We start from the raw sequence: 18219 nt of genomic DNA, 5'->3' as shown, positions 1-18219 counted from the left end.
ATACATAGAGGAGCGCGTGGCTACCCCCACAACCCTCCTTTTTTTCCACCAAACCCTTCCTTTTCTTATAAATAAATGGTCAATTCCTATGTAAAAAGTTGGGAAAAATCCAAATCTGAGTTCAAAACTCCGAAAAAATAACTGTAAAAGGTCCAAAATTCAATTTTTATTTTCCGTTCTAATGAAAGAGTTCAAAGATGTGTGACGTCAGACTTTACGCAGTTGTTTTTTTCCCCAGTATGCAAGCACGCTTGCGGAGGAGCAGAAAGAAATGCGCAGAAACGTATGCGCACAAACACATTAATGTGTTGTCTGCGAAGGAGCTTTGCTCGGGACATTTGATGTGACGTCATCGCCTACGGGAGCGTATGCCGTGACGTCAAAGTTCACGATTTACCGGTACTTTTTTTAATCGATTTATCTCGGGATCTAGAAGTCGTAGAAGAAAAAGAAAAATTCCGTTGGTCATTTTTCCTGCTCTATGACTTTGAAATATCACCCAAGTAAGCGCAACTAATCTATTTTACAGTCTCATGTTGAAATTAAAACTTCGACACTGCCGGGAATCGAACCCGGCACCCCGGGTGTGAAAGTTTCGTGTGATACTGCGCTAACCACTTGGTTACGAAAGTTGCTGATACCTGCACAAAGCATCTGCACATTTTAGGCAATATTTTCCCCCGTTATTTATCAATTTCTCATTAGACAGATATCGCAATGTCTATTTTCCCCCTTTATGGCTTTTCTTTAGAGAGGCAGGGTTCTCCTGGAGGCGCTCTTCCACCCAACCACTTCTAGTCAGCAAATTTTCTTCATAATGAGAAATGTCTACAGGAAGACTAGACTAGAATAGAATAGAATATACTGATTTACGATTTACACTGATAGGATATGAGGATAGGAGGAGGAAAAGACTAATGGAATGTACTTACTCGCTCTCCGTTTCTGCTACCGTACACTTGTATTGGGCAGTGGAAAATAAACAAATGTCTGCATTTTGAAAAAAAAAAAAAAAAAAAAAAAAAATGTTTAGTGACAAGTAAATCTAATATTCCGAACCACAATTTGATTTTACACTTAGCTCAAGTTTAACTCTTGGATTAAAGAATCTGATTGGCTAATGGCCGGGGTCCACAAAGTGAGTTTAAACTCCGTTTAAATTAAACTCCTTTTAAATTGAATTCTTGGATTAAGGAATCTGATTGGTTGATTTCAACAATTTTCCTAGCAGAAAGTAAGGAAGAAAATAGGTTTGATTGGAGTCACTTACCGGACACTTTGATTTTCTTGACTGTCCTATTTGAATTATTAGCTACATGTACATTCACAGCAATGCTTTCACCATGGTAATACAACTGAAATCAACACAACCAACATTTCATTGGTTTTACAAGGGGTTTGGACTGTCACGTCTAAACTTCCAGAAGAAGGTCAAGAAGGATCTTTTTATTTTATTTCAATGGGTGTTTTGTATATTGCATCCATCGAATCCGACCAATCCGCATTGGCTGGATTCAAGAATCTGGATCTTTTGGATTCCCTTCAATTTTTCTTACAAAGAGATATTTTTTTTTACTCTTCTCTTTGGAACCTTTCTTCAACCACTCGAACCATACGAATCCAGTCCCCGATTGGATCCCTTGAATTTACTAAATTCGGATATTCAAGAAAATCATTACATGGAAGTAAAATCAAAAAATCAAATCGAGAATGATAATAAACTGAATATTAAACAAATTAGGTAGGTACAAAGGTATAACCATGATCGAATAAACTACGGGCTAAAAAATTCCCGGAGGGACGGACCCAGCTTGTTATATTTTTTCATGACTTTTCTTTAGAATGGCAGCGTTCTCCTGGAGGAGCTCTTCCACCCAACCACTTCTAGTCAGCAAATTTTCTTCATAATGAGAAATGTCTACAGGAAGACTAGAATAGAATAGAATATACTGATTTACACTGATTGAAAGTAAAATCAAAAAATCAAATCAAGAATGATAATAAACTGAATATTAAACAAATTAGGTAGGTACAAAGGTATTCTTTAACCACAATCAAATAAACTACGGGCTAAAGAATTCCCGGAGGGACGGGCCCAGCTTGTTTAGGTTGAATTGAAGTTGAATTACTGTAGAAAAAAAGTTAAAATACTACAAAATGAATAATAAAAATTTTCATTATTATTCCTCACCTCCATGGTCATCATCCACATAGTCTGTGTTGTAGTACATCCTCTTGTTCTTCCCCCAGGCCTTGATGTTGGGCAAATCATCCTCCTCCATGCCATCAATGTCACTATCTGCCAGTTCATCTTTCAGATCCTGATCATCTTCGGCACCTGAATCTACTAAGGAAGAATAGGTTTGATTGGAGTCACTTACCGGACACTTTGATTTTCTTGACTGTCCTATTTGAATTATTAGCTACATGTACATTCACAGCAATGCTTTCACCATGGTAATACAACTGAAATCAACACAACCAACATTTCATTGGTTTTACAAGATTGGACTGTCATGTCTGGACTTTCAGAGTTTTCAGACTTAGACGAAGAGTAATCTTTTTATTTCATTTCAATAAATTAATACTTACCACCAGCCTAGTTAACTTGCCTTGTAAGCGCTAGGCCGCGGGTTCTATTCCCACCCGGGGAAGATTTTATCCTGAACGGATGGGGTTCGTTCTCGGACTGGCTGGCTTTCTCCTATCTTATCTTCCTTCTCTCTTCGATTTCGGGACGGTAAGACCATAGCAGTTACAGTTCCCTCTATCTTCTTCTTCTTCCTAGCCTTTTCCAAATTAAATACGGTCGAGGTTTCTTGTCAGTCTCTTCCAGGTAGCCCTACAGTTCCCTCTATCAAACCTCTTAATAATAATAATAAATAAAAAAAAATCTCAGTACGACTTACTTCTTTGTCTAGTGAGGCTTCCAAATGTAGCTTGTTGGGACTCATCATGAATTCCTTGCTAACTTCTACTGATGGTTGTTCTCCCTGTTTACTTGGAGCGTACATGATTTTCCTAATGGCTAACCTCACAGAATTTCTGAAATGAAGAAAACAAAATGATGACAATATGGCTACTTTACAGAATTTCTGAAATGAAAACAAAATGATGACAATATGGCTACTTTACAGAATTTCCAAGAGACAAGTGCTATCTTATGGCTAACCTCACAGAATTTCTGCAAGAAAACAAAATAAAAATAAAATACGAGGTAAATCCGGAATACTACTGAGAGCAACTTACCATGAAAATTAAGATGAAGATTTTCACATTTACCTACCTAGTAGATACCTAGTGTATGATAAAATATGCCATCTTATCATTTTCTTCCTAGCTTTTCCTAGAGGGTCGGCATTATATGTAATATTAGAAGTAGTCACGGATTCGATCTCTCCTTCAGGCGAACTTTCTCTTAAACAGATGAGGTTCGTTCTCGGAGCGGCTGGCTTTCTAATAGCTTGGAAGGTAGCGCTCCTGCCTTGTAAGCGCTAGGTCGCGTATTCGATTCCCGCTCGGGGTGAACTTTATCCTAAACAGGTAAGGTCCGCTCTCGGAACGGCTGGCTTTTTCCTATCCTGTCTTCCTTTTCTCTTCGCTTTCGGGACGATAAAACTTCGCAGTTCCCTCTATCACACCTCTTTTAAAAAAGCTTCTGCAGCTTTTTACAAGGAAATAAATAACCTTCACTAGGGACGATAAAACTTCGCAGTTCCCTCTATCACACCTCTTTTAAAAAAGCTTCTGCAGCTTTTTACAAGGAAATAAATAACCTTCACTAGATATTATAACCAATCTAGGGCTTCATTTTATTCATCGAGGAATCCAATTATCAAGAAGAGCTTTTCATTGCACAAGAAAATTCTCAGAATCCGATCCACACGCGCAGTTTTCATATTTTCAATTTCCCAAAACAAATTTTACCTCCAGTGAACTTAAGCAAATTTATCTCTGCAATTGAATTCACAGGAAAACGAACATTTTCTCAGTGGGTAAAATTCATGAAACCCCTTTTAGGTTTAGTACGAGTAGCATGTAGGTAGATTTCCTAGGAAATACATTAATACACATCGATCTCTGAGGATGAATTTCATTGGAAAACAAAAACAGACGTTCAGATTTTCACCGAAGCTGTGCATGCTGGCACCGGTCGCTATGCGCATTATATTACATAGCTACTCATTTTCCTCACGAGGCTGAGTGGGCCCCGCATCAGCCAGTCACGGTATCAATCATTTGCATGATACAAATTTCTTGACCCCGCCGGGAATCGAACCCGGTTCTCCCGCATGCAAGGTGAGCGCAGTGACCACTACGCCATGGGAGCTAACTTCTACCTGATAGTGATTGACTGTCCTTAGGGATGCGCAATGGTTCTACGTCTAACACTGTCAATACACTCATCTCTGGCTCACCTTTTATGTATTTTATCCTCAGCGGTCTCCCCGACGAATGCCTTGAGTTCATAGTCTACGCCACAAGGTTTGCCTGTATCCCCAGGGGCGGGCTGTAGGGTCACCGACGCGGGGCAGGACGGGGGCAGCTCGAAGAAGAACGGGAACGCGTTGGGCCCCAGCTTCTTCATTAGACGCTCCTGGTGATTAGAAACGAAAACGAAATTAGAAACAAGAAAAAGCGGAATTAGAAACAATATTACATATTTATATACGAACTGAAAATAATGCCATATTATGAACCATATTTAATTAACCACATTATGAACTATATTTAGTACCTATTTATATACTTTCTTTTTCTCTTTATCAGAACTAACATTGTCTATATTTATACGATTGCAAACTATTCGTCAAAAATATACTGTAAATATTCATTCATTCAATAAAAATTTGGACCGATTGCAATACTTTCATTACTAGTATAGCTCCGCTATACTGTATTAATAGAAAGTAAAAACTGTCTGTATAAGCATTAGAAACAAGAAAAAGCGGACTTAAAAACAATAAAACTGTTGGTATTATAAACAATGAGAAACGATATTAGTAACAAAAATGTATCAGTTTGTTTAAGCAGAGCTTTTACAAATTCATCAGACACTCCTGGTGATTAGAAACAATAAGAAACGAAATTAGAATTGAAAGTTTTAATCAGAAACGTACAAAATAAGGAGCATGAATTAGGAAATAAATAGAAAACAAAAAACAAATGTTGTTGTTGTTGTAGCGGCTTTAGCTTTCGCCGAATGGCGATAGCAGAATAAAGAAAAGATGTCTTTTTGTATCTGCTATACACCGGGGTGATGGTCTCTAGCTCTAGCCATGTTAAATTGGCTGGCTCGTCCTGAACCGCAGTCAACCATCGTGAGGACTTGTGCTTGGTCTTTAAAAGCAGAGAGAACCCTTTGAGGAACTGCCAGCTTGGTAGGCATCTAGGCAAAAACAAATTATTTACTAAACCGTAGAGTAGAACTCAATCAGAAAAAAGGGCACCCTACGGGCCCCGAAAACCGAACGGGTGAAAAATTTCAACCACTACACCACCTACCTCGGTGGTGTAGTGGTCAAGGCGCTCGCCTGGTAAACAGAAGGGCGTGGGTTCAATCCCAGCCGAGGTATGGAAGGGAGGGGGGGTCGAATTTGATACAGGTGGAGGGAGGGGAGGGTATATACAAGGTGTTCAAGAACTTGATAGGGGATGCATACAGGGTGACAATTTGAGGATCAGTTCAGGGAAACACCTTTGGGATGTTGGCATGGTTTTATGAATGGCCAATAACGTGAGCCGAAGAATCAGACCTGTTCAATACAACACTGATTTATTTATTTTTTACAAGAACATACAAGCTACCTATACAACTTAAGTAACTTGGTCGATCAAAATATCCTCCTTACCCTGTTTTAAGTTGACGCAACAAGAAGAAAAATAAAGAGTGGGAGAGAGAGAGAGAGAGAGAGAGAGAGAGAGAGAGAAAGAGAGAAAAAGAGAAAGAGAGAGAAAAGGGGAGGGAGGGAGGGAGAGGGAGAGAGAGAGAGAAATAAAGAAAGGGAGCGAGAGAGAGAGAGAGAAAGAAAGGGGGAAAGAGAGAGAGAGAGAGAGAGGGAGAGAGGAGAGAGAGAGAAATAAATAGAGAGGGAACAAACAAGAGCCTTGAGGGTCACCGAAGGGAGAAAAGTTTTAATAAATCTTGAGAGAAGAAAAATTACTTTTTGTTTGCAAGAAAATGTCAACCATTTTCCACGAGTACAAAATAGTTCTAAATTATGAAATTAGTTTTAAATTATAAAATATAAGCTCTCTTGGGGTGGAAACGGACCACCATTTCAGTTCTCAGTAGACTCTTTAGCCAGCCAGCCTAGTTAGCTTAGTTGGTAGTGCGTCTGCCTTGTAAGCGCTAGGCCGCGGGTTTGATTCCCGCCCGGGGCGGATTTTATCCTGATGGGATAATGTTCGTTCTCGGAACGGCTGGCTTTTTCCTATCCTGTCTTCCTTCTCTCTTCGATTTCGGTACGATAAGACCCTAGCAGTTACAATTCCCTCTGTCAAACCTCTTAAAAAAAGAAAAGTAGATAGACTCTTTAAAGCCAGCCTAGTTAGTTTTGGGGTAACGTGTCTAGGTCGCGGGTTCTCGGAACGGCTGGCTTTTTCCTATCCTGTTTCCCTTTATCGTGGATGCATAAGGAGTAAGAATAATTAAAAAATTCACGATTCTAAGCAATGTACAGACAAATCTACAATTTTATTTATATAGATAATGTGCGTAGAGCGGTATAGCTTTTAAAAATAAAACATGGACTGAGCTTTAGCAGTTATACAAAATAGGGACATATAGGGCACATAAAAATATGGACATCTATACCGACACGAGTAGAATAGAGTAGACAGGGTGTCCCAAAAGTCGTATGACACACTTCAAAGACGTGTTCCTAGGGCAGATTTAAGAATATTTTCACTCTATGGCCCGTTTCGTACCGAAAAAGCCAACTCAGAGGCTTAGGTGTAGGGGCACACAGTCCTAAAAGATGGGTTAAGCACGAATCTACGAATGGCCCGGAGATATTTTTTTTTTTTCACCTTGCTAGTAGCTTTTTAAGTTGGTCCCCAAAAGTTGATTTTCTTTTATCTAGGTCGTCCCAAAATGTCCCAAATAATAGTAAGACTTACGAAACTCCCTGTTTGACATAGGTGTAAAGGTACATATAGCTACAATATGATCCTATCTATTATACAAGTCGCACAGACAGACACATGTCTGGCATAGTAACAGTCTTGGCATAAGAATGATTCAGAGATTCAGCCTAGCATCGTATACGTGGCAGTCTTGGCATAAGAAGCTTGATTCAGAAGAGACGTAAAATTTACGAAATCTAAGCAGTCTTGGCATAAGAGAGTGATTCAGAAGAGACGTAAAATTTACGAAATCTAAGCAGTCTTGGCATAAGAGAGTAGAAGACAGGATAGGAGAAAGCCAGCCGTTCCGAGAACGAACATTATCCCATCAGGATAAAATCCGCCCCAGGCGGGAATCGAACCCGCACTACGAGTATTTATGTAGTTGTAGCTATTTGGAGTAGGGAGTAGGTATTTAGCTCTTACCACTTACACTTACCATTGCTATAGTGAAGGTCAATTTATAATAATAGAACCACTAGGCCAGAGGTTCTCAAACTGGGGGGGCGCGCCCCCCTGGGGGGCGTGGAGACAAATCATACGAAATCTAAGCAGTCTTGGCATAAGAGAGTGATTCAGAAGAGACGTAAAATTTACGAAATCTAAGCAGTCTTGGCATAAGAGAGTGATTCAGAAGAGATGTAAAATTTACGAAATCTAAGCCGTCTTGGCATAAGAAGCATGATTCAGAAGAGACGTAAAATTTACGAAATCTAAGCAGTCTTGGCATAAGAGAGTGATTCAGACGTAACACTATATGAAATACAGCTAGTATGAAATATGTAAAAGAATTAAAAAATTATTTCTCAAAGCAATCCGAGACTCATCATGAAATTCAAAAGTGGTCCGCGTGCTAGGTCGATGCGACGGTTTGATTCCCCCCCGGGGCGGATTTTGTCCTAAACAGATAATGTTCGTTCTAGGAATGGCCGACTCTCTCTCTTGGTTCATTCTCCTTCTCTCTTCGATTTCGGGACGATAAGACCTTAGAAATAGATCAGTTGCGCTTACTTGGGTGACGTTTCAAAGTCATAGAGCAGGAAATGAGGACCAACGGAATTTTTCTTTTTCTTCAACGACTTCTAGATCCCGAGATAAATCGATTAAAAAAAACCGGTAAATCAAACCTCCAGTTCTGAAATTCCTCCCGCGCTAACTGCTTGAGCCACTGAGGTTGGTTCGTTTTGTTATTTCATAAAACCTATAAATAGGAAACCCACTTACTTGAATATAAAAAAAATCTCAAAGTTTCAAATTCTCGTTTTGTTCTTCCATAAAACCCATAGGTAAAAATAATATACCGTGGGGGGGGCGTGAAAAAATGACAATATGCCCAAAGGGGGCGCCATGCAAAAAAGTTTGAGAACCACTGGGTTAGAGTAATTGAATCTACCCACCTCCTTTTCAGTGTCATTTATTTAGAATACACATAAAAAATGAATAAAATCTCGAGCTTTGCCTGTTTTAATTTGATTAGAGATGTCAATAAAAAATTTATGATGGCAAGAAGTTTATCTTAGCCAATATCCTATCTAGTCTCGGCTCAGGTGTTGAGGAGAATTTTACTGCTGATATTCTAAGGAGAAATACATTCGGATGAGAGATGAATGTGAGAGAAAGGAGAGTTGGGAAAGAGACGACTGGGAGAGAGGAAGGAAGATGCGTATGGGAAAGAGAAGTGGAAACACTTGTGATGAATTAGTCAACACTACCTCCGAAACTCTCACACAACCCCCTCCTATACCCCTTTCAGTCACCCTCTCCTGCCTCCTTTAGAATAAACAACCCTGTTCCTCTTTCAGTATCAGTAACTCCTTCCTACCTCCTTCAGTAACCTCCTCCTATACATCTTTTAGTAACCCCCTTCTACCTCCTTCAGAACATACGACCCTGTTCCTCGCTCTTAAGTTCTTAACCCTATCAGTCTTCCCCTCTGTCCTGATTTTGTTTCCTAAACCCTTTTTCGTAATAATTTATTTAAAACTTCTTCAAAGTCGGAACATCAGTTGGAATGACGCTGTTTAGTTTTTTAGTTTGTTTGTTTTTAATTATTATTTTATATGTTCTACTTATCCCCCTTTGACATTCATTACTACTGTAAACATGTCTGCTGGTCTAAGCTCCAAACTTTTCTATTTCTATGAAATAATAATGGACTCAAGTTTAATATGTATTTTCGGGAAACATTCGGAAAGGGAATAGGTTCCCTTTTGGAAACTGAAACGGCGCCTGTACCTACTAAGTCATAGGAAATCAATTGAATATAAAAAAAATCTCAAAGTTTCAAATTCTCGTTTTGTTCTTCCATAAAACCCATAGGTAAAAATAATATACCGTGGGGGGGGGCGTGAAAAAATGACAATATGCCCAAAGGGGGCGCCATACAAAAAAGTTTGAGAACCACTGGGTTAGAGTAATTGAATCTAACCACCTCCTTTTCAGTGTCATTTATTTAGAAACACATAAAAAATGAATAAAATCTCGAGCTTTGCCTGTTTTTATTTGATTAGATGTCAATAAAAATTTATGACGGCAAGGTATTTATCTTAGCCAATATCGTATCTAGTCTCAGCTCAGGTGTTAAGGAGAATTTTACTGCTGATATTCTAAGGAGAAATACATTCGAATGAGAGATAATTGTGAGAGAAAGGAGAGTTAGGAAAGATGACGCGCCATCGGAATCGGTTTTGGTTCCGAAACTCTGAAAGTTTCCACTAGACCAACCCCGTTCGAACTGAGAGGAGGACCACTACACCACCGAGGTAGGAGTAAACTGAACCGTTTGGGTCGAGTGGTAATGTACTGTCTGACCATGCAGAAGGTTCTGGGTTTGATTCCTGGGAGTTGTACCGTCGGAGCAGACATTTCCTCCTCTCAGTTCGAACGGGGTTGGTTGAAACTTTCAGAGTTTCGGAACCAGAACCGATTCCGATGGCGCGTCATCATTGATTTCCTATGACTTAGTAGGTACAGGCGCCGTTTCAGTTTCCAAAAGGGAACCTATTCCCTTTCCGAATGTTTCCCGAAAATACATATTAAACTTGAGTCCATTATTATTTCATAGAAATAGAAAAGTTTGGAGCTTAGACCAGCAGACATGTTTACAGTAGTAATGAATGTCAAAGGGGGATAAGTAGAACATATAAAATAATAATTAAAAACAAACAAACTAAAAAACTAAACAGCGTCATTCCAACTGATGTTCCGACTTTGAAGAAGTTTTAAATAAATTATTACGAAAAAGGGTTTAGGAAACAAAATCAGGACAGAGGGGAAAACTGATAGGGTTAAGAGCGAGGAACAGGGTCGTATGTTCTGAAGGAGGTAAAAGGAATTTTTTGTGATCGTTAAGAAGAGTACTGACGGTGACATAGGCTACTTAATTTTGTCCATTCTATCTTGGTTCTCAAATAGGCGGCTCTCCAAAGTTATACTTGGTCCCGTATACAAAGGACGGGTCAACCACTAGTTATAAATAAATAGGTGTCTTTCTACCTTCAAAAAAATTCTATGCCACCCTAAAATTAGAGGTGTAAAGTGTAAACGAGTTCTTGAAGAACCAGGTTGAAATAACATTTCAGAGACAGAGTTTTGTTAAAGCAGCTATCTAACATATTTGGCTATTCGTATTCCCGTCATGCAAGAGACTTCACACAATTTTCTTTTGAAGAAACCTCAAACATTTTCACCAAGCTGAAGCTTTGACACATTGGACAATATGTCGGGTGTCCCTTTTCTAAATTGAAAAAGGGACATTTCGAACACGTAATAAGCTGAAAGAAACCACACCTTGAAATAATTACCTACATATCCCCTGGTCCCTTGGATATTTATAAGGAAAAAGAACTACCAGTCTCCCTGAATCACTCAGGGGAATCGAAAGAACTTGGGAAAATTGAATAAAAATCTGGTGCGAACATTACACGACTTTCCTTATGTTATCCAGCGGATTTCGAAATCTCACAAAAAAGCGGCCGAAATACTGCCAACTGCTACGATCTCAACCAAAAGTTTTAGTTGCATCTTTGTCACATTTGTGAACAACAAATCAAATTTCAAGTCTCTAGACTCTCTAGCTCTTACTGATCTCGAGATATTTTGTTTACAGACAGACACACACGGACCAATGGCTGAAACTTTGGATTTAAGCTCTAGGGACCTCAAAACGTGTTCTGGCACTAAAAACTGACCATCGAAATTTCACCCCCCTTACTTTCCTTTCTATAGGATAGGAAAGTAAAAACGACAAAATGTTCCAAAGGGAAAGAATAGGAAATAGAGTATAACATGTCACTTATGTCTCTCGGTACCTACTACCTACATTATGTCAGTCGAAATAAATACACTTTTTTTCAATGGCTTCCCGAAGTGAAACAAAGATTCACCTCAGGAAAGGAATGTCACAAAAGATCTAACCAGGTCGCAGTGACATAGGGCTTTAATAAAGCCGATGGCCCTACTTATACCAATAACGTCTGAGTACCAGTAAGTTTTTGTTATTCCTCCTCATACTATACACTATGTGGGGATGAATCTCACCTGATAAATCACCTGGTAGGATCACGAGTCTTGGGTCATGATTTGAGAAATGCTGCAGTCAAGAGTGCAAGGCTATGAACTGTATGGACATCATGATGTTGTTACTACCAATGACGAGGTGTATGTGTCAGAGGCAATAGTAGATTCTTGTAGTATATATAAGTACCTTATAGTGGTTATTCATTCTGTTTACTATACGTACTTATAAGGTCGAATGCACTGAATATACATTTCAGTCACGAGACAATGTTCAATCAAGAAGTAAACTTCAGGCGAGGTATGGTCACCGGAAAAAGTTCGAGACCTACCACATGCTTATTCGCTGGATTTGAAAATCCCATTCACTGGATTCGGATCTGGATTCATTAGATACATATGTACCTAGATACTGAATCTAATGGAGCAGTTGAAAATGGATAAACATTATAAATAGATAGTGCTTTCGGGGATGTTCAACATTCGAAAGGTATTTTTCGTCGAACTCCTCAATGAAAACGGAACGAGCCCACGGACTGAGATTAATTAATTTCAACAACACGAGCTTCAGGAATCAGTTCAGGCTTCAGCAATCAATGAGTCTGTGGTTGATGAAGCAAAACTTTGCATTCTAATGTTGCTAGATTTTTGGTCTGGTGCGGTTTGGGGTGCGGGCCCAAACATTCAACAGTTGCCGCACGGAATTTTTGGAGTCTGGTCTACATCAGTAAAAGAGGAAAATTGAGATCGAAGGGGCGGGCGCCCTCGCCCCCCCTCCCCCCCAAAATACGGGCCTGATCATGAGACTGTAGATCCGGGGGTTAATAAATAATAGGCCAATTTGGGTCGTGTAAAACAGACCATAAGTTAAAATCGTCGAGTTAATATTAATTTGGAAGTCACTTCGTTCGTTCAAAACTTGACCCGTTTCAATTAATTAATTCAATTCAATTATATATTTTATTACAATACTATGGCATGTTACATGTAATTTACAAAATTCCTTAAATTTCATTGTATTTTCTTTTCGGAAAGGGAACTGATTCCGATGGCAGACCATTTGGGATTTCCTATATGATTTAGTACAGGCGCCATCAAGCCAAAAGAGGGGGAACGAGCTTCAGAAGAGGGGAAAAAGAGGAAAATGCATCTTTTCTCAGCACCAGGGTCAACATTGTTCTCTTGCCCCCACAAAGTTCTCACTGTGGTGAAACACAATACCGCTTTCCACACCAAGTTTATTAAAAACATACAGTCGGGACGTAGCGTAGGTATAGGTATATATAGGAACACAGGTGAAGAAAAAGTTTAGGGGTTTATAAGGTTAAATCCCTCTTCTTCTCCCAAACCATCAGACAACCTCCACGAGAGAAAACTTTATCCTGTTATAGCTTATTGGCCAAATAAAAGAAAAACACGTTTTTCTTCTCTTTTTATCAGAGGACCTAAATTTTCATATCCCTGAAATGCTTAAACCTCACTCTTATGCTGGTGTTTACCAACTCGGGATTGAGATGAAACGAGGATTTCCCTATACTTAATATCTAGGTCAGGGTTGTCCAACCTTAGGGCACCCGAGGGCCCCAAGAGACCAAGGTAGAGAGTTGGCGGGCCGCAAAAACTCAACTCACGGGGGGGGGGATGGTCTGGTGTAATGTAATTATAATATAATTTTATTTTATTATGAAGGTCAGTGGAGTTCAAAGGATGCCACGTGCCACTATGATATTAGGTTATACAGCATTGCGTTTGATGGTACCTAGAATTAGAAACTAACTATGAAATTTGTAAGGTAAACTGGGATAATTTTTATAAATTTGAAAATTTTCATGCATTAATCGGCAATACGTGTTGGGAAATCAGGATTATCAGGAAATACAAGGAATAGGTAATAATGCTGGAGAATTACTGTATGAGTTAGCTTTCCTTTATAAGGAATACGAATAATCCTGGGGAATTATAAGGAATAGGGAAGGAAAAGAACAAGGCAATACGTGTTGGGAAATCAGGATTATCAGGAAATACAAGGAATAGGTAATAATGCTGGAGAATTACTGTACGAGTTAGCTTTCCTTTATAAGGAATAGGAATAATCCTGGGGAATTATAAGGAATAATCCTGGGGAATTATAAGGAATAGGCATCAATATTGGAAAACATCAGAGTGTGGAAAAGAACATAAATCTACGTTTTGATGATAAATTACAATCGAGGGAAATGCCGTAATAACAAAGGAATGAAATAATGAGAGAAGAAGGTGATAAAGGGAGGGAGGGATGGGGAGAGAGGATGAGAGAGAGAGGAAGGGAGAGAGGGATGGGGAGAGAGAGAGAGAGGGAGGGAGAGGGATGGGGAGAGAGAAAGGGAGAGAGAGAGAGAGGAAGGGAGAGAGAGGAAGGGAGAGAGAGGAAGGGAGAGAGAGAGAGAGGGAGGGAGAGGGATGGGGAGAGAGAAAGGGAGAGAGAGAGAGGAAGAGAGAGAGGAAGAGAGAGAGGAAGGGAGAGAGAGGAAGGGAGAGAGAGAGGGAGGGAGAGAGGAAGAGAGAGAGGAAGGGAGAGAGAGGAAGGGAGAGAGAGAGAGAGGAAGAGAGAGAGGAAGAGAGAGAGGAAGGGAGAGAGAGGAAGGGAGAGAGAGAGAGAGAGGGAGGGAGAGAGGAAGAGAGAGAGAGAAGGAAGGATTATTATTATTAAAAAGAAGACAAGAAATGAAGAGAAGAGAGAGAGAGAGAGAGAAAGGGACAGAAAAAGAAGAGAAAGGAAAAGAGAAGAGAGAGAGAGAGAGAGAGAGAGGGACAGAAAAAGAAGAGAAAGGAAAAAAGAAGAGAGAGAGGGGAAGAAGCTTTTTATTCATCCCCATCCCGTAGTTTGCCTTTCGTCAGATGGGCGAGAAGGGGCACAATACTTCCCATTTAGGTGCTGGGTCAACACGAGAACACCAGAAAGTAACCCGTTGAAATATTTGCAATCGAAAAACGAGTACAAATTTTTGTCGATGGTGGGATTCGAACCCGGGACCTTCTGCATGGCAAGCAAGCGCGTTACCACTGGACCAACCGTGCCCCCAATATGATCCATTTAAATAGGATTTAAATCTAAGCCTCTTTGAAGTTTTGTTGAAATTAGTTTTGATTATTTATCTGTTTCAAATGTAATATTATCTTGTGTTTCAGATCACTGTGTACCTGGCCAAACGTGACTTTGTAGATCACGTCACTCATGTAGATCCTATAGGTAAGTGTTTCATTATCATTAGCTAGTAAGTAGTTGACTCTTTCGAAAAGAAAAAACAGATTAACTGTTTTCAAAGAAACAAGTGCCCTCTAGGTCTAGGAAGACATCTTGCTTGCATCTTCTTTTTGTGTGACTTCAGAATCTTTCAAAAATGAGCACGGAAATATTTTTGAACTTTGATATTGTATGATAGGACATCACGGCTGTTTTAACTTTTTTAGAACAAGTTCAAATTGAACTTTGAAAGATTCTCGATTTTTTTTTTTTTTCTTTTCTTATTTTATATATAGTTTTTTTTTTGGGGGGGGGGTTTTGCATTTTTCGCGACATTTTGCATTTAATATGGGATGCGAATTCGACCTTAAAAGCAATTTTGCGACATATTAGGTACCTACATGCGGAGTCAAGCTTCCACGCAAAACGTTTACCCAGATGCATAATTTTCCGTTTCTCTTTTCCCTGATGCCATAATGTCGAATATATTAGCACCTCTAAGCTCCAAACAGTTTTCAAATATTTTCAATACGTATGTATTAGGTATTAGGCACCTCCATAATGGGTACATAAGCTTCATCTACCAATTGTGTACTTGTAGGTACCAATGTATACCGATACAGGTGTGTGTATGTGTACCACTGTACCAGTGCACTTATAACCATGATTTTTTTCTCACACTCATCTAAACAGAATTCCGGGGACACCATTCTTTATTTTCTTAACCCAATGAAGTAGAACTTTGTTTACCATGTGATTGCATCCCTAACCCCTAACTCTCTCGCTATTATTGTTTACATAACAAGATGAGTGAGAACTTTCAATACAGCGTTTGTTTACCAAGCACTGTACGGTAAACTCCATAGGTAATGGCTATGTACAGGCCTGATTATCGAGGGGTCTCAAGAAGAACCCATGTAAAATGAAGTCAGAATACCCTCTCGTGGTTGGGCCCTGTGACATACACAAAAAGTCCGCACGCTGAGGCTTAAGTGTTAGGGGCACACAGCCCCAAAAGATGGGTGAACCTTGTACGAATCTCCGGGGGGTCTTGTGTGAGAGAAGGTTTGAGCCCAGCACTGCCCCCTGTGACACGGGAGACCCAAATTTGAACCCCTTCAGAGGAGGCGCATAAAAAGCCCAAGGGGGGCGTCATGCTTCCCACCGGACACACTTGATCTAAAGATGTTTTAAAAGTGGATGAATAACATTATAATAAATTCTAACCTGACCCTCAGCAAACTATGACATGGGAATCCAACAACCGAATACAATAGAAATGGAAACTGAGAAGCCATTCACGATTTGTTGAAAATTTCAGTGTCAAACCAATTTTTAGTTTATTATCGCCAGCCTAGTTAGCTTAGTTGGTACATTTAATGCATTACTTTTTTCCCCTCTAAAAATACAAATGTATTTTCTCGAGAATAAATGAAAATGTTATGCTTTTTGCAGACGGTATACGAATGATACGATGCAAAGTGGAAATAAGTATAAGTACCTACCTACGCTGTCTGTATACTCGTGTCAGAAGGTTTAGATATGTAGATAGAGGATTTATCTACCTACACCATAATCTACTATTAGCCACTTTAGGGACCTTACTGCATGGTGTAACATATATGATACACTAAGGTTTTACCGGTATATCTCGGTTAAAAAAAAAGATAAAAAAAAATAAAAAGAATGGGTATCTTAGAATTCCCTAAGGCAACACATATTTTTTTTTCGGCAAAAAAGAAAAAATCATGCACTTAAGGGTTAAACATTACAAAGATTAAAGATTACATTAAAGATTCGAGAGTGTTTCTAGACATATTGATAGGACTAGATATATCTATTTCTAGATATATTAATTCTTTCTTTATCCCTCTCTTCTGAGATAGACCTGACAGGCGGACCTATTCAGCCGTACCTGTCAGGTCTACCTGATAGTGAGTGTGCTCATCAGGTATCAGGTAGACCTGACAGGTGGACCTACCAAGTCTACCTGATAGTGAGTGGCTGGCCTAGTTTGAATAATTTTTGTTTGAATAGTTATTTGGTCTCCGCCACTAAAATCTCATAACACTCAATTGTTCCGGATTATGAAGAGAGAGAGAGAAAGGGAGAGAGAAAGAGAGAGAGAGAGAGACAGAGACAGAGAGAGAGGCGCTTTTCACGCTGCTCCGGAAATTATTCAAATTTAATAATCCTAGAACACCCCCCTCCTCCCTTCCATCCGGCCCTACATGCCTCTTCAGTTAAATTTTGTACACTACATGACGCTCTCTCCTTTTCATTCTCTCTCTCTTTAATTCTTTCTTTATCCCTCTCTTCTGAGCCTCTATCTTTCTCTCTCTCTCTCTAGATATTTCGAGAGAGAGAAAAAAAAGGAAGGAAAAGAGAGAGAGAGGGAGAGAGAAAGAGAGAAAGAAAGGGAAAGAGACAGAGAGGGAAAGAAAAAGAGGAGCAGAGACAGAGAGAGACAGAGGGAGAGAGAGAGAGAAAGAAGAGGTGAGAAAAAGGCACAAAAAAGGCTTTAAAAATGACTAAAACCTAAAACTCTCACAAGCATTCCAGATTAGGGGGAAAAAGGAGGGGGAGTAATGACTTAGAGAGAGGAAGGAGTAGAAACTTAAGGAGGCAGTAGAGCCTTAGAGAGGAGGGGGTTGACTTAGGGAAAGTTTAGAGCGAAAATTCAGCCTTAGGGAATAGTGTGCATGAGGCGTGTCGCGGGTGAATTGAAAATGTTAATTAGTTTGTAAGCCGTGTCCACAAGGATATAATGATCCCCACAAAGCTTTTTTTTCCTTCCTGAGTTTCTGCAAAGTTATGATTTTTAATGTTCCCGAGTAGGTAGGTACATACATATGTACGACATGTTTTATTACGGCTAAGTACCTATACATAACTACTATAGGCAAGTACATAAATAGCTTACACATGGTATGGGGGAGCTTTGTAGAAGTTTCATGTCACAACCATGTACCTATGTCGTGAATTTATTCATGGTTGACCCTTATTTTAATTTAAAAATGTGATTAATTGATTATCTTCAGCTGATGAGCCTCAGGTCCTAAAAAAAGGCCCTTAATTGGTATAAATGTGGTCCCGCCAGCCTACTTAGCTTAGTTGGTAGTGCGTCTGCCTTGTAAGCGCTAGGCCGCGGGTTCGATTCCCGCCCGGGGCGGATTTTATCCTGATGGGATAATGTTCGTTCTCGGAAACGGCTGGCTTTCTCCTATCCTGTCTTCCTTCTCTCCTCGATTTCGGGACGATAAGACCATAGCAGTTAAAGTTCCCTCTGTCAAACCTCTTAAAAAAAAAAAAAAAAAAAAAAAAAAAAAAAAAAAAAAAAAAAAACAAAAAAA

At 39.5% G+C, this 18219-nt stretch overlaps 1 protein-coding gene across 1 annotated transcript; it reads right to left on the bottom strand.

Moving 5' to 3' along the window:
* Positions 1 to 2356: 2356 nt before the first annotated feature.
* Positions 2357 to 7570, bottom strand: LOC103512229 (beta-arrestin-1). Its single transcript, XM_026825764.1, has 4 exons — positions 7562 to 7570; positions 4419 to 4597; positions 2910 to 3045; positions 2357 to 2466 (listed from the first exon to the last, which is right to left on the bottom strand). Exons 1-4 carry the CDS (start codon positions 7568 to 7570, stop codon positions 2374 to 2376), a joined length of 417 nt encoding a protein of 138 aa, XP_026681565.1. The 3' UTR covers positions 2357 to 2373.
* Positions 7571 to 18219: the final 10649 nt, after the last annotated feature.

The sequence above is a fragment of the Diaphorina citri genome, unplaced genomic scaffold (assembly GCF_000475195.1).
Source record: "Diaphorina citri unplaced genomic scaffold, Diaci psyllid genome assembly version 1.1 scaffold812, whole genome shotgun sequence".
In the NCBI taxonomy this organism is placed as follows: Eukaryota; Metazoa; Arthropoda; class Insecta; order Hemiptera; family Psyllidae; genus Diaphorina; species Diaphorina citri.
The sequence above is the reverse complement of the archived record's forward strand: the minus strand, read 5'-3'. Positions and strand labels throughout refer to the sequence as shown.

Excerpts from the sequence above, each read along its gene's own strand:
- LOC103512229 (XM_026825764.1), bottom strand. Across the intron at positions 3,046-4,418 it reads GAGGATAAAATACATAAAAG|AAATTCTGTGAGGTTAGCCA; the intron begins GTGAGCCAGAGA and ends TCTTCATTTCAG. Across the intron at positions 2,467-2,909 it reads AAGCCTCACTAGACAAAGAA|TTGTATTACCATGGTGAAAG; the intron begins GTAAGTCGTACT and ends TGTTGATTTCAG.